This window comes from Ranitomeya imitator, chromosome 5 (genome assembly GCF_032444005.1).
Source record: "Ranitomeya imitator isolate aRanImi1 chromosome 5, aRanImi1.pri, whole genome shotgun sequence".
Classification (NCBI taxonomy): Eukaryota; Metazoa; Chordata; class Amphibia; order Anura; family Dendrobatidae; genus Ranitomeya; species Ranitomeya imitator.
In genome coordinates, this window is record NC_091286.1 from 518,095,388 (window position 1) to 518,110,745 (window position 15,358).

Below are 15,358 nucleotides of genomic sequence, written 5' to 3' on the forward strand. Positions count from 1 at the left end.
GCGATGTGCTCACCTTGTACCGAGAATCTCCTCCCTGCAGGCCCCGGATCCAAAATGGTGGCGGGGCTACTTCCGGATCCTGCAGGGACTACTTCCGGGTCCAGAGAAGGCGCTGGTAAGCAAGGAGCAGGGCACACCAGATCGCTGATCTGACACAGTGCTCTGCAAAGTGTCAGATCAGCGATCTGTCACTATACAGTGATGTCCACATATTTAGTATCGCCGCATCCGTAACGACCCGACCCATAAAACTGTCCAACTAGTTAACCCCTTCAGTGAACACCGTAAAAAAAAAAAAAAGTGGAATAACACGCGATCAAAGATACGGATATAAATAAACATAGTACCGCTGAAAACGTCATCTTGTCCCGCAAAAAACGAGCCACCATACAGCATCATCAGCGAAAAAATAAAAAAGTTACAGTCCTCAGAATAAAGCGATGCAAAAATAATTTTTTATATAAAAGTTTTTATCGTATAAAAAGCGCCAAAACAAAAAAAATGATGTAAATGAGGTATCGCTGTAATCGTACTGACCCGAAGAATAAAACTGCTTTATCCATTTTATCAAACGCGGAATGGTATAAACGATCCCCCCTCCCCCCCCCCCACCCCAAAGAAATTCATGAATAGCTGGTTTTTGGTCATTCTGCCTCACAAAAATCGGAATAAAAAGCGATCAAAAAAAGTCACGTGCCCGAAAATGTTACCAATAAAAACGTCAACTCGTCCCGCAAAAAACAAGACCTCACATGACTGTGGACCAAAATATGGAAAAATTATAGCTCTCAAAATGTGGTAACGCAAAAAAATATTTTTTTGCAATAAAAAGCGTCTTTTAGTGTGTGACGGCTGCCAATCATAAAAATCTACTAGAAATATAAAAGTACATCAAACCCCCCTTCATTACCTCCTTAGTTAGGGAAACAAAAACAAAAAAAAAAAATATAAAAATGTATTTATTTCCATTTTCCCATTAGTGTTAGGGTTGGGGCTAAAGTTAGGGTTTGGATTACATTTACAGTTGGGATTAGGGTTAGGGGTGTGTCAGGGTTAAGCGTGTGGTTAGGGTTATGGTTGAGATTAGGGGTAGGGGGTGTGTTTGGATTAGGGTTTCAGTTAGAATTGGGGGTTTCCACTGTTTAGGCACATCAGGGGCTCTCCAAACGCAACATGGCATTCGATCTCAATTCCAGCCAATTCTGCGTTGAAAAAGTAAAACCGTGCTCCTTCCCTTCCGAGCTCTCCAGTGCGCCCAAACAGGGGTTTACCCCAACATAGCATACTCAGGAAGAATTGGACAACAACTGTTGTGGTCCAATTTCTCTTGTTACCCTTGGGAAAATAAAAATTTGGGGGGGGCTAAAAAAAAAACATTTGTGGGAAAAAATGTATTTTTATTTTCACGACTCTGCATTATAAACTGTGGTGAAACACTTGGGGGGGGGGGGTCAAAGCTGTCAAAACACATCTAGATAAGTTCCTTAGGGGGTCTACTTTCCAAAATGGTGTCACTTGTGGGGGGTTTCAATGTTTAGGCACATCAGGGGCTCTCCAAACGTGACATGGTGTCCCATCTCAATATCAGTCAATTTTGCATTGAAAAGTCAAACGGCGCTCCTTCCCTTCCGAGCTCTGCCGTGCGCCCAAACAGTGGATTACCCCCAAATGTGGGGTATCGGCGTACTCAGAACAAATGGCACAACAACTTTTGGAGTCCAATTTCTTCTCTTACCCTTGGGAAAATAAAACAAATTGGAGCTGAAGTAAATTTTGTGAAAAAAGTTAAGTTTTTTTTTTAAAAATTCCAAAAATTCCTGTAAAACACCTGAAGGGTTAATAAACTTCTTGAATGTGGTTTTGAGCACCTTGAGGGGTGCAGTGTTTAGAATGGTGTGACACTTGGTTATTTTCTATCATATAGACCCCTCAAAATGACTTCAAATGTGATGTGGTCCCTAAAAAATATTGATGTAAAAATGAGAAAATGCTGGTCAACTTTTAACCCTTATAACTCCCTAACAAAAAAAATTTTTGGTTCCAAAATTGTGCTGATGTAAAGTAGACATGTGGGAAATGTTACTTATTAGTTATTTTACATGACATATCTCTGATTTAAAGGGCATAAAAATTCAAAGTTGGAAAGGTGCAAAATTTTCGCCAAATTTCCATTTATTTCACATATAAACGCATGTTATATCGAAGAAATTTTACCACTATCATGAAATACAATATGTCAGAATGTCAGAATCGCCAAGATCCGTTGAAGTGTTCCAAAGTTATAACCTCAAAGGGACAGTGGTCAGAATTGTAAAAATTGGCCCGGTCATTAACGTGCAAACCACCCTTGGGGCTTAAGGGGTTAAAGGTAAAAGTTATAAGACCATCTCCAAGCAGCTTGATGTTCCTGTGACTACAGTTGCACATATTATTCATAAATTTAAGATCCATGGGACTGTAGACAACCTCCCTGGACATGGCCGCAGGAGGAAAATTGATGACAAATCAAATAGATGGATAATACGAATGGTAACTAAAGACCCCAGAAAAACTTCTAAACAGATAAAAGGTGAACTTCAAGCGCAAGGAACATCAGTGTCAGATTGCACCTTCCCTCGTTGTTTGAGCCAAAGTGGACTTCATGGGAGACAACCAAAGAGGACACCATTGTTGAAAAAATAAATCCAGACTGGAATTTGCCAAACTACATGTTGACAAGCCTCCAGGAGAATGTCCTATGGACAGATGAGACAAAAATGGAACTTTTTGGGAAGGCACATCAGCTCTATGTCCACAGGAGGAAAAATGAAGCATATCAAGAAAAGAACACTGTCCCTACTATGAAACATGGAGGAGGCTCTGTTATGTTCTGGGGCTGCTTTGCTGCATCTGGCACAGGGTGTCTAGAATCTGTGCAGGGTACAAAGAAAGCTCCAGACTATTAAGGCATTCTAGACAGAAATGTGCTGCCCAGTGTCAGAAAGCTTGGTCTCAATCTCAGGTCATGGGTCTTGCAACAAAAGAATGACCCAAAACAACCAAGAATGGCCAAGAGGAAAACATTGGACAATTCTGAAGTGGCCTTCTATGAGCCCTGACCTAAATCTTATTGAGCATCTTTGGAAAGAGCTGAAACATGCCATCTGGAAATGGCAACCTTCAAACACGAGACGACTGGAGCAGTTTGCTGTTGAGGAGAGTGCTAAAATACCCGTCGAGAGGTGCAGAATTCTCATTGACAGTTATAGGAATCGTTTGATTGCAGCGATTGCCTCAAAAGGTTGTGGAACAAAATATTAAGTTAAGTTAAAAGGTACCATCATTTCTGTCCAGGCCTATTTCATGAGTTTTATTTATTTTTTTAAATTCTGTGGAAGCATGGTTGAAAAGCAATGTCTGACTTATTTGTTCATTTTCATAGATCTTTTACATATTATTACTTTTGTCAGATTCAAGTTATTTCTGTGATCATTGTGGGTTTTAAGTTATTAAACGAGGGGTACCAACTATTTTGACCAACTAAATCACTTGTTTATTTTATGGTATCGTGCTCACAGTAGCATGATTAAAGCTGGGCATATTATTATTATTATAGCGCCATTTATTCCATGGCGCTTTACATGTGGGGAGGGAGGCATACAAACTAAATAGCGGTCAGTCGAACGACACTTTGTCCGATCGTTCAGCCGACAGTCGGGGGGAGAAGTCACTCTGAGTCTTCAATCACGCCGCTATAGGCACAATACCCACGGACTGCAAGGATGGGTGATGGCGCTCCCAGATTACTCTGGGTACAAGCATTACTACAAAGACTGCAGAAATAGTTACAATAAAAGTCAAAATGTTATTAGATTAGTTCCATTTAATAGAAGCTTACTTTCCATTTCAATGGCCAAGTGGAAAATCGTTTGCTTTCGAAGCCTCTTAACGTTCTGATAAGAGATCTTATGTCCAAATAACATTATATGCTATCTGAAAATAGACCTAAAGGAAAAATACTGCAGAGGAACCTGATCTACATTATGTCTGTTAGCAACAAGTCATTGTGACCTTAGATAAGTTCCATCCACCCACACAAGCAACACAGCAGGATGCTCTTGTCTCCGAGCCATAAATCTCCGGTAACACTAGCGCAATTGATGTCACCTCATATTCCAGATCATTTGTTACACAACTAAAGGCCTGTGCATACTATGCAGATGTTGCTTTTTCTGTGCAGATTTGTAGCAAAACCTGGAGGGTTGTAAAAGACTCCTGAAGTCATGCACACATTGCTTATTTGTGACTTGCAGATTTGGTTCACACTTACATCTATAGCATGCCAATTCTTTCAGCATTTTGCTGTAGAGGTCACGCATACCAATGAGGGGTGGGACTCTGCACCAAAAAAACATGTAAAAAAACACAGCAAAAACAGTTGTGTGTTTTTCCTGCCAAGAGATGCACAAATGACGCAGAAATTTCTGCTCTAAATACTTAATGTGTGCGCATACCCTAATAGAGCCATAGCCTGAAAAACGCTGCCTTAGGCCAGGTTCATATTGCGTTGGTGCAGTCCATTCAACGCATGCGGTAAACGGACTGCACCAACACTAATGCCTTTTAAAGATCGCGTTATGCGATAGCGCAGATGCTCCACCTACGCTAGCAGTGACTGACCCAGAAACATTGCAGACCGCGTGCGAGTCTCCGTTACAGAATGACGGCACATCGCTAACGCATGCCGATTATGACATGCGTTAGCGATGCGCTACATAATGGCAGTCAATGGGTGCGCTGACGCATTTGTTACATTGCGTTAGTGCCACTGTGTAACGGAAGCCGTCAGCGCATTGCCACTGACGCAATGTGAACCCTGCCTTAATGAATATTCGAACACAGCATATTTGCAAGATGATATTTCGGCACCCAAAAAACAAAATAAAAAATGATGCACAATTTTTTTCTGTGCATTTTCATAGGGCGTGGTGATACTAAAGCAAGATCCCTGTACCTAATATTATACTTGCCACGCACCATCTTCAGCAATTCCCACTGCTCTTCCGGTCCCGCAGCCATTTTGTGACTGCAACGTCTGACTGACCTGAAGACAGAGGGAACGGTCACAAGCTCTCAATGCAAGTGTGAGGGCTAGAAAGAGGATCTCAAACCTGGAAAGCGATCCAGCAAGGGGTTAACTGCTGGAGACCGAACAGAGCGGCTCTGATAGAAGGTGAAGATGGATGCTGGTAAGTGCAAGACTAGTGGCAAGGAACTTACATTACTGGCAGCACCACAGGGCTGAGGGAAAAACAGTATTTTTTTTTTTTTTTTTTTTTAATTTTGCCAAAGTAAATTTTTTCAAATCACAATCTCTGAAAAAATACATTTAATACAGAAATTTTGGTACTGGGGATTATCTAAAATCCCCCATACACAGACTGAAGTTGAATGAACAGGATCAGCCAACGGTCTAAAATGTATGGGGGTCTCCCAAATCGCCTGATAGAACAAAAGGGTATAACCGTTGGAAATCTCATGGAGATAAGCTGCTGCCAGAAAAGTCTGGCAGCGACTGTCACAGGAAACAGGATTGTAGGCCGAGCAAAAAACATTTATGGAGAAGGGTCGAGTCCAGAAAGATGATAATGGTTCTAAAGACAGCCTTCTAATGTGTATGGGAGCTTTTAAAATCACACAAAACAAATCATGGAGTAATACTCTTTAGAAGTCTCATTATTATACAAGTGCTGCTCACTAAATTAGAATGTCAATTTCAGTTTTTCAATACAAAAAGTGAAACTTATATAGAGTCATTACAAACAGAGATCTATTCCAAGTGTTTATTTCTGTTAATGTTGATTATAGCTTACAGCCAATGAAAACCCGAAAGTCATTATCTCAGTTAATTAGAATACTCTATATAACTAGCTTGAAAAATTATTTTAAAATCTGACATGTTGGCCTACTGAAATGTATGTTCAGTAAATGCTCTCAATACTTGGTCCGGGCTCCTTTAGCATCAATTACTGCATCAATGCTACGTGGCATGGAGGCGATCAGCCTGTGGCACTGCTGAGGTGTTATGGAAGCCCAGGTTGCTTTGATAGTAGCCTTCAGCTCGTCTGCATTGTTGGTCTGGTGTCTCATCTTCCTCTTGACAATAGATTCTCAATGGGGTTAAGGTCAGGTGAGTTTGCTGGACAATCAAGCACAGTGACACGGTTGTTTTTAAACCAGGTATTGGTACTTTTGGCAGTGTGGACATGTGCCAAGACCTGCTGGAGAATGAAATTTCCATCTCCAAGAAGCTTGTCGGCAGAAGGAAGCATGAAGTGCTCTAAAAATTCCTGGTAGACGGCTGCACTGACTTTGGTCTTGATAAAACACAGTGGAACAACACCAGCAGATGACATGGCTCCCCAAACCATCACTGATTGTGGAAACTTCACACTAGACCTCAAGCAGCTTGGATTGTGGCCTCTCCACTCTTCCTCCAGACTTTGGGTTCTTGATTTCCAAATGAAATGCAAACTTTACTTTCATCTGAAATCATCACCTTGGACCACTGAGCAACAGTCCAGTTCTTTTTTCTCCTTGGCCCAGGTAAGACGCTTATGGCATTGTCTATTGGTCATGAGTGGCTTGGCACAAGGAATTCGACACTTGTAGCCCATATTCTGGATACGTCTGTGTGTGGTGGATCTTGAAGCAATAACTACAGCAGCAGTCCACTCCTTGTGAATCTCCCCCAAACCTTTGAATGGCTTTTTCTTAACCTTCGTCCGGCTGAGTAGGTACAATTGTAACTATTCCGTTTTAAAATTGCAATAACTTTTTTTTTCTTCGAAAAGCCGTAGAGGGCTGAAATTTCGTGACATCTCTGCAGTTTTGGTCCAGAATATATTGGCCAAATTTTAATAAAATATATATGAAGGTACAATTGTACCTCTGCAGCCTGTTAACGTTGTAAAATTATGCAGCCTGACGAAGGTTAATCGTTTCAACGCTGCGGTTATCCTGGTTGCTTGTGCAACTTTTTCTACCACACTTTTTCCATCTGTCAAGTCAGCCATCTTCCCCATGATTGTGGAGCCTACTGAAAGACTAAGGGACCTTTTTAAAAGCTTAGGAAGCCTTTGCAGGTGTTTTTGTTAACTATTCTAATTTACTGAGATAATGACTTTTGGGTTTTCATTGGCTGTAAGCCATAATCATCAACATTAACAGAAATTAACACTTGAAATAGATCACGGTTTGTAATTTTGAACATGAGTTTCACTTTTTTTTATTGAAGAACTGAAATAAATGCACTTTTTGATGATATTCTAATTTTGCGAGATGCACCTGTATCACCTTGAGACAAACAGATAAAGGATCCACCATTCGCAGCCGAACGTTCACAATCATCTTTGCACACACAGATGCTTTAATATAAAAGATAGGGCTCATATCAGTCCAAGGCTACATAGAGTAACATTACCGACGCATTGCGACGTATTGACAAGTCGCAACAGTCATGCGACGGTTGTGCCATGTTGTGGCGGACCGCCGGGAGCAAAAAACGTTAAATGTAACTTTTTTTGCTCCCGACGGACCGCTTTTTCCGACCGCGCATGCGCGGCCAAAACTCTGCCCCCACATCCCCGCACCTCACAATGGGCCAGCGGATGCGCCGGAGAAATGCATCCGCTGCCTCTGTTGTGCAGCGCATCAAACGCTAGCGTCAGAATCTCGGCCCGACGCAATGCGACGGGCCGAATCCGACGCTAGAGTGAAAGTAGCCTAAGTTGGTTCATAGATGAAAAGCAAGTAGCGTATGAATTTCGCTATTGAACAACTTCCTAGAATAAAAATGAAGAAAATAAAAAAGCGTGCTTAAAGGGGTTGATCACATCTTTGTCGGTGCAGTTTTCCTTACAAACTTGACCAGCACTTCTGCCCATGGCTGCTGGTGGAAAAGCGTGTCATCAGACCTGTTCAGCCTCCTTCAATAGAAAAGCAGCTTTATAATTGGAGGAGACTGATGGACAGGTTTTGTCACTTTACTGCATGGAAAACTGAAGAAAATGGCCCATCCCCTAAAAAAAAAAAAAAATTGTACTAATGCTAATTGGAATGAATTATTTTCACACGTTCGTGACTTGACTGCAATTATGCCATTTCACTACCAAAAGATGTGTCATGTAAAAGCAGAATGTGTATGTAGTTGCTATACTGCCCACGGTCCACTAGATGGCGCCATGAGCCATAACACCATGCTAGATAGCAGTTTCCCTTGAACATGACTACCACCGGGTAGAAGCAGTCAGGCTGGACCTACAGCAATGCACACATTAAGAGATTTGTGGAGAAAAATGATGTACGATATTTAAAAAACTGGTAAAGGTGGCAAAGATCAACAAGCTGTACGGTGGTTGGCTTCAGGCTATCGAATCTGCTTCCAAAGACATCCACTGTATTGTGCCGCGTCTCTGTGTTGCCTTTTTGGTGACTTGGTTTGGGCTTTTTATGGTTCCAAGTGAAAGCACCGAATCACACGATCACAAGGATTTGTAACATGGAAGTAGCCAAGAGAAACCTCAGACTTATTTAACCCCTTCCCTCTGCTGACAATTGTTGTATTTTTATTTTAGCCCTCTCCTTTTTTAAATAGCGATGACTTTTGCAGTGAGACATCAGGACTTTTTTGGCAGGACAGGGTGTAGTTCTGAATGACACTCTGTAGGGTAATGTGGATGGTAAGTGAAAAGAGCAATAAAATAAAAATACATGTGCGGTGAAAAAGGGAACAACGCAATTTTGCAGTTTTTTGGGTTTATTTTTATAGCATTTATTGCGCATTAACCCCTTCATGACATACAGTTACATCAGATGTCGTGTCCTTGCCTTTGAGGGGGTTTCGCACGCCAAGCCTGAATCTTTCCCGGCAAATGATGGCTGATTTTATTAGCTATCATGTGACTAAGAACACTTACAGAGAACCTGTCACCCCCAAAATTGCAGGTGAGGTAAGCCCACTGGCATCAGGGGCTTATCTACAGCATTCTGTAATGCTGTAGATAAGCCCCTGATGTATCCTAAAAGATGAGAAAAAGACGTTAGATTATATTCACCCAGGTGAGTTTCCGCTGTTGGTCCGGAACAGCGCCTCCTATCTTCATCAGATGACGTCCTCTTCTTGTCTTCATGCTGCGGCTCCAGCGCAGGCGTACTTTGTCTGACCTGTTGAGGGCAGAGCAAAGAACTGCAGTGCACAGGTGCCCGGAAAGGTCAGAGAGGCCCAGCACCTGCGCACTGCAATACTTTGTTCTGCCCTTAACAGGTCAGACAAAGTACGCCTGCGCTGGAGCCGCAGCATGAAGACAAGAAGAGGATGTCATCTGATGAAGAAGGGAGGTGTCGGGCCCAGACCAACAGCGGGACCGCCCCTGGGTGAGTATAATCTAACCTCTTTTTCTCATCTTTTAGGATACATCGGGGGCTTATCTACAGCATTCCAGAATGCTGTAGATAAGCCCCTGTTGCCGGTGGGCTTACCTCACCCGCGATTTTGGGGGTGACATGTTCCCTTTAAGCACGTTCAGTATTTCACATCAGTATTCATAAGTCAAAACCAGGAGTGGGTGATAAATAGAGAAGTGGTGACGGGTCTCTATCATTCGTTATCTCAGATTGTTCCATGCCTAGTTTTGGCTTAAATACTGAGGTAAAAAAACAAACAAAAAACCTCATAAATACTCAACAGCAACGGATGGAGCCCAAGCCTGTTCTGTTAAATGCCACTGTCAATTTCGGACAGCAGCATTTACCGTGCGCCAGCAGGGGGCCGCATCATTCAATGTAACCATGATGTGATCACCGATGGGTTGCCATAACAGCCGGGGGTCTCCTGAAGACTTCTGTGCTTGTCGTGACCATTCTCCTGTGAAAGCCAATGTTTAGCTGGTATTCATAAAAGAGGCTGAGATTTTCGCTATACACAGTGGTGCCAAAAGCACAAAAATAGAAAATTCCAGGTTCTTACGGGGTTAAAGGTCTCCATGGAGCAGGGCATAAAGCACCCATATATGTAACGAGCACTGTAAGTGCTGGGGTGCCAGCCGCTGTCATGTTTATCAGACACACCTTAGCTCGGATACAACTGGGTTTTCTCACATTGCAATGTTTGTAATAGAGCCACAAAATAAATAGGCCCGAACTGCTAATTCCTGTTGATGAACTGGTTTTTCTTTTACCGAACTCTAGGGATAAGTCACATAGCAACCTTAACGGCAAGGCTGAAAATACCACTTCCCAGAGGAAAGAGGCGGAATAGCCAAATGTATCTAGCTGGAAGCAATCTGCATTGTAACACTTGATCCACATCATGGGTTCATGTCTACAGAGCTATAAACCACCAGTACTATAGTCATGCAGCATAAAAACCATACAAAGTCATTGTGATTACAAGCACACATCACACAATGCAAGCCCAATGTGCAGCTTATGAAGCATTATCACTTATGGGTTACAAGCCAACCACAGATTAGCAGAATGCAGAGGTCACCAGATAGTCAGCGAACACTCCGCACAATAGGGAAGCCATGGCCTAGTAGAGGTACGTCTGCAGACTCCTCTCCAAATACCCAATATTCCAGCACCCCAGAACTTGATAAATCCTGGATTTGGTAACGGACTCCGTGCACCCTTCTCAATAAAGGGAAATTAAACTTACCTTTTCCGGTTCTTTATTTCTGTTTGGGACTTAGAAAAAGTTGCTAAATCAGTCGGTGTTCATACTGTTAATCCCACTTATGTTTCTTACACGATATTCCCTGCTCCCTTGACTGCTCTAATCCAGTTTTCCAAGTTCTTCCAATGCAAAATAGAAATACTGTAGATCTAAAAAGACTAAAGGAAAAAAAAAGTTGTAGACAATTAGATTATATAGCTCACTCCATATGTACCAAGGATCACAGGACTTGGGAACTGAGGTTTTTGGAGCGCAAAAAAATAAAAAAAAATGGCTTTGTCAATGTATGCTAGGGCTCCATACAGAATGTAGCCCCATAAAGAAGAATGTGGTCATGAATGTATGAAACAGATGAAGGATGGTGTACAAGACATTGTCCAGTCTGTATGTGATATACAACACTGACTATAATCTCATGTTAGTAATCTATTTGTTCTATGTATGACACGGGATGCACATGTCCTGTGGAAACATTTTAATACCGTACTGTGAGAATATGCGGGGGAGGGGAGGGTGAAAAAAAACAAAACACTGAGGTCCTCTCAAAAGAGGCACCAAGCTTTACCCCGTGGACATGATGAAGCCCTTGGTCATGGGGAATGTCTACATGCTGGTATAACCTTCCAAGTCTGCTCCAGAGCCCACTGACCTCAACTAGACAATTTACTCCATAAATGACCAATAATGGTTATTAGATGACCCTTGTAGATCATGCACAAAATCCACAGCATTGTGCAAGTCTCAGCATTGTTATCAAAATGCAGTAATGTCATTTGGCTGTACGGGTATACTGAAGAATGAATACGGCAAGTTGTGAGCGCCCGATCCTTCACTGCTAAAGCGGTCATTATAGAGTCTGTACTTACTATTAGAATGAAGGGATGATGGTGATATAACACCAAAAGGTACAGAGGAATTACAATTTAGATATAAATTAGAATATAAGACATCTACAAGTTTGTCTCTGTTTCAGCTTTTGTACACCTCTGCAATTAAATTTGGTCATGTTTTAGTACCTTCAGGTACAACATTTTACAATAGTCCCAATGGATAGGCTAACCAATAGGTTGATGTGGTGGGTGCCCTCCATTGTCATGAATCATTAGTGTCCAGCATGGTCTACCTGAAACTGTTTGCATGTCATTATCGATCTCAAAAAAAAGTGGAGTTCTCTCCTCACATTGAGTTGTGGAGCGGAATCTTACAAACGTTTCCGACAACAATGCTGTTACACAGGCGATTCGGGACAAGTCTAACCACAGTCAGAAGGGAAAGAACACCACCATTAAGGTGCAAATGCTGTCTGTAACACAAAAACTGGAAAAAAATAAAAATTAAAAAAAAAATGTCTGATCGGAGGGGAATGAATAACTGGAAGACGAAAACTGGATTTGAGCAACGAAGGGAGCAGGTACGACCTGAAGAAAAGAACAGCTCATTTATCAAGCCCACTCATTGGAATTACTGACACCAGAATCACTCCACCATGGTCACAGCACCGTTCCCATTGGTTCATTCAAGAATCAAGCTTTATGGCAAGCCGTTCATGCAAATCGCTGCTGTGGCCACACTGTGCTCATACCTATTACCCAGTCTCTTTGGCCCACGGAGCTTCACTTGAAAAGCTTCATAGAAAGCAGAGGAAGGATTCCTGCGAGACCATAGCATCAAATAAGAAAAAAAAAAAATAAAGTTCAATTATGCTGTAGGTGATGAAAAGGGGTAAATTATTACAGAACATAATATGAAAAGCCTATAGTTAAATTAAAAGCGGTTGTTTCATGCTCTTCAATGGGTAAAATTGCTTGTAAATACAAATAACTGATTTACTTTTGTTTTGTTTTTTTAATCTCCTTTGTTCCCAAGGATGGAGGCTTTTTGCTTTTTTTATTTTTTTTTATTTACATTTTACAGCTTATTACCTTGGGAACCAGTCAAGTCAAATCTTTACATCTGCAATGTCGGAGATGCACATGGACACTAAAGCTGGTCGGATCCAGCAGTTTTGCTAGCTTCATGGCAGAACTCGCAAACTACTTAGACTAGCGGCTCAGCCATACTGCTGGCTGAAATGGACCTAGTCAACCTCTAGGAGCGCACAGTCAGCAAGGCGCTAGGGAGCGGTGCACTCCTGAACCCAAAAGATGTCACAAGCAGTGATAATTTGCAGATCACCCATTTGAAATGCCAGCAGTGCAGGTCTCAGCAGCCAGAAACCCACCAAGAGAACTTGTGAGCAGACATGTCTGCCATATACTGATGGAGATTGCAAAAGTGCAGCATTTTTCAGATCAGGTAACACCAATTCATCTGAAGGTGAAGATCAACAACAGACCCCAGCCTAAAGATATATTGCCTTAAGACACAAATGTCTCAATTACTGGTATTTTTGTAACCGAAACCAAGACTTAAAATAGTAAATTGAAGGTCTAAATGTGTGTCAGCGAGAAAGCTGCAGCATCACTTTCCTGTACGTGCTGCAAGCTTTGCACAGTGCTGGTTCCTCTTCCTCTTTAACAGGGGTGAGCTTGTAGAAGCTTCCTCTGAAGATCATTACTGAAGTCAAATGTCAATGGCTCATTATTAGTTCGACCACAAACCCCTCTATATCCTTACACACCATCTACTCCGATAGGTACCCTGATGTCTACACAGCTCAAGCAAAAGATTGTGACCAGGGCTCTGCCAACAATGATCTAATGCTTCTATCCAGTTTAATTTATGTATTATATGACACAAGCGTCTAAAGTGCCCTGAAAAGTATTCATACCCGGTGAACTTTTCCACATTTTTCTGTTACACCCACAACTTAAATGTATTTTATTGGGATTTTATGTGATATACCAACACAAAGTAGCAAGTATTTGTGAAGTGTAAAGGAAACCATACATGGTATTAAGAATTATTTCAAAATTATAAATGTGAACATTGTGACATGTATTCAGCCCACTGTAGTCTGATAATGCCAAGACCCCCTTCACATGTCCATGTTTCAGGTATGTGGCATCAGGTTTTGTTTTTTTTTCTTGGATACCACACACACCCATTATAATCTACGGTGCTGCACACATGTCCAATTTTTACTAATATTTTTTTACTAGAACAGGACCCAGGAATTTATAAAACTTATTTCATAAATCAATTGTATACATGAAAACAAGCAACTTTGCATACTCTGACAGAATTGATCATTTATCAAAATTCTCAATTCTGGAGGTAACATCTGTATTCACGGAGGACAGACTGTCCCACTACGGAGGTAAGATTCTATCAGTATCGGCTGCCATGTCCCACCTAGATCGGAGGGAGAAGGAGGAGCTGTAGGCAATTCTCCCATTTTCCATCCTACCCCGAGGTGCACGCGCCACTTGGATGGTACTGAAGCACGCGCTTAATAAAAACAGAGGCTTCAGGCTCCAGCACACCCAAGACCAGTGTGAAAAAAAGCCAGGCTTGATGAATTGAGACCTATATGTGCATGTCTCCTTATTTTTGTATGAAGTCAGTCATAAGTAAAACGAGGCTTGAAATGCGACCAACACAAAAAACTCAAAACATTAATACAATTTATAAAAAGAGTTCACATTGTTCAACAGCTTCTTTCAGGAAATGACAGAATCCAATGACAATCTGATGATTTAACAATAGCTGGGCAGATGAATTAAATGTTTGAGAGACATTGCCAAAGTGTAATTAAGAAAATGGTGTACAGTTTTGGGGATTTTGATAGCTGCACAACTGGCAGCTTCTACAACTTTGTTGTGAAATGTATTACTAGAACAAAACTTGTGGCCCATGTGGAGTCGTGAGCCAGAGACGGACAGGACAACTTACTGATTACCTGTGCCAGGAATCACGCCTATGGGCGCTGCACAGGAACAAGAAGGATGACCAGGCCAGCATGATATATATTACAACAGGAGGAAAAAAAAAGGAGGAAAAAACCTCCACTATTCTAGGAAAAACACCACAGAAAAACAGGCAAAGGTGCTTACCTGTCTAGGCCTCAAATCAAATGCACTCTCATGGTGCAGTGGGCCCAAGTAAAGATGGCGACTACACAGGTGTGATAATACCAAATAAGACAGCCAGCCTACAATCAGGGAATGGCTGCTTGGCACACCAGTGCAAATAAATAATCTGCAGCAGTGTTCACACAGTATGCACAGCAGCTGGATCCTAGCCTATTAGTAACGCCATGTGGCGGGCTGACCAGCGCTAACTGTAATGCGTCCCGTGTGAACAGAGGCCACAACTTACAAAGCTATCAGAGCCCAACTGCACCTCAAAAAGTAAAAGTAAAAAAAGTGCACTAGAACATATCAAAATATGTAAGGTATTAGTTAATATTATGGCCACAATACATAAGCTGGCAACCCACGTCAAGGGTCCTCACGCTTGCCAGTCGCCATCTTTACTTGGGCCCACTGCACCATGAGAGTGCATTTGATTTGAGGCCTAGACAGGTAAGCACCTTTGCCTGTTTTTCTGTAGTGTTTTTTCCAGCATGATATATATGTGTATGAGCTCCTGGAAGATCAGGCACTGCATCAGACTTCTGCCTGCAGGTAGCCAATTTTTATGTCAGATCTTCTTGGCAGTAAGTTACCATGTCACAGCCGGCACGTCTTTTTGTGCAGTGAC

The 15,358-nt window shown here is 41.9% G+C and overlaps 1 protein-coding gene across 2 annotated transcripts in view; it reads right to left on the reverse strand.

The window, feature by feature from the left end:
- Positions 1-15,358, reverse strand: part of TSC22D2 (TSC22 domain family member 2) — a 63,529-nt gene that overhangs the window by 32,370 nt on the left and 15,801 nt on the right. Inside the window, exon 2 of one of the 2 annotated variants that reach the window (XM_069727533.1) lies at positions 12,297-12,365. The exons of the other annotated variant lie outside the window; for it this stretch is intronic. Coding sequence (XP_069583634.1) covers positions 12,297-12,365 — 69 coding nt within the window. The remainder of the gene's footprint in view (positions 1-12,296; positions 12,366-15,358) is intronic. 2 annotated transcript variants of the gene reach the window in all.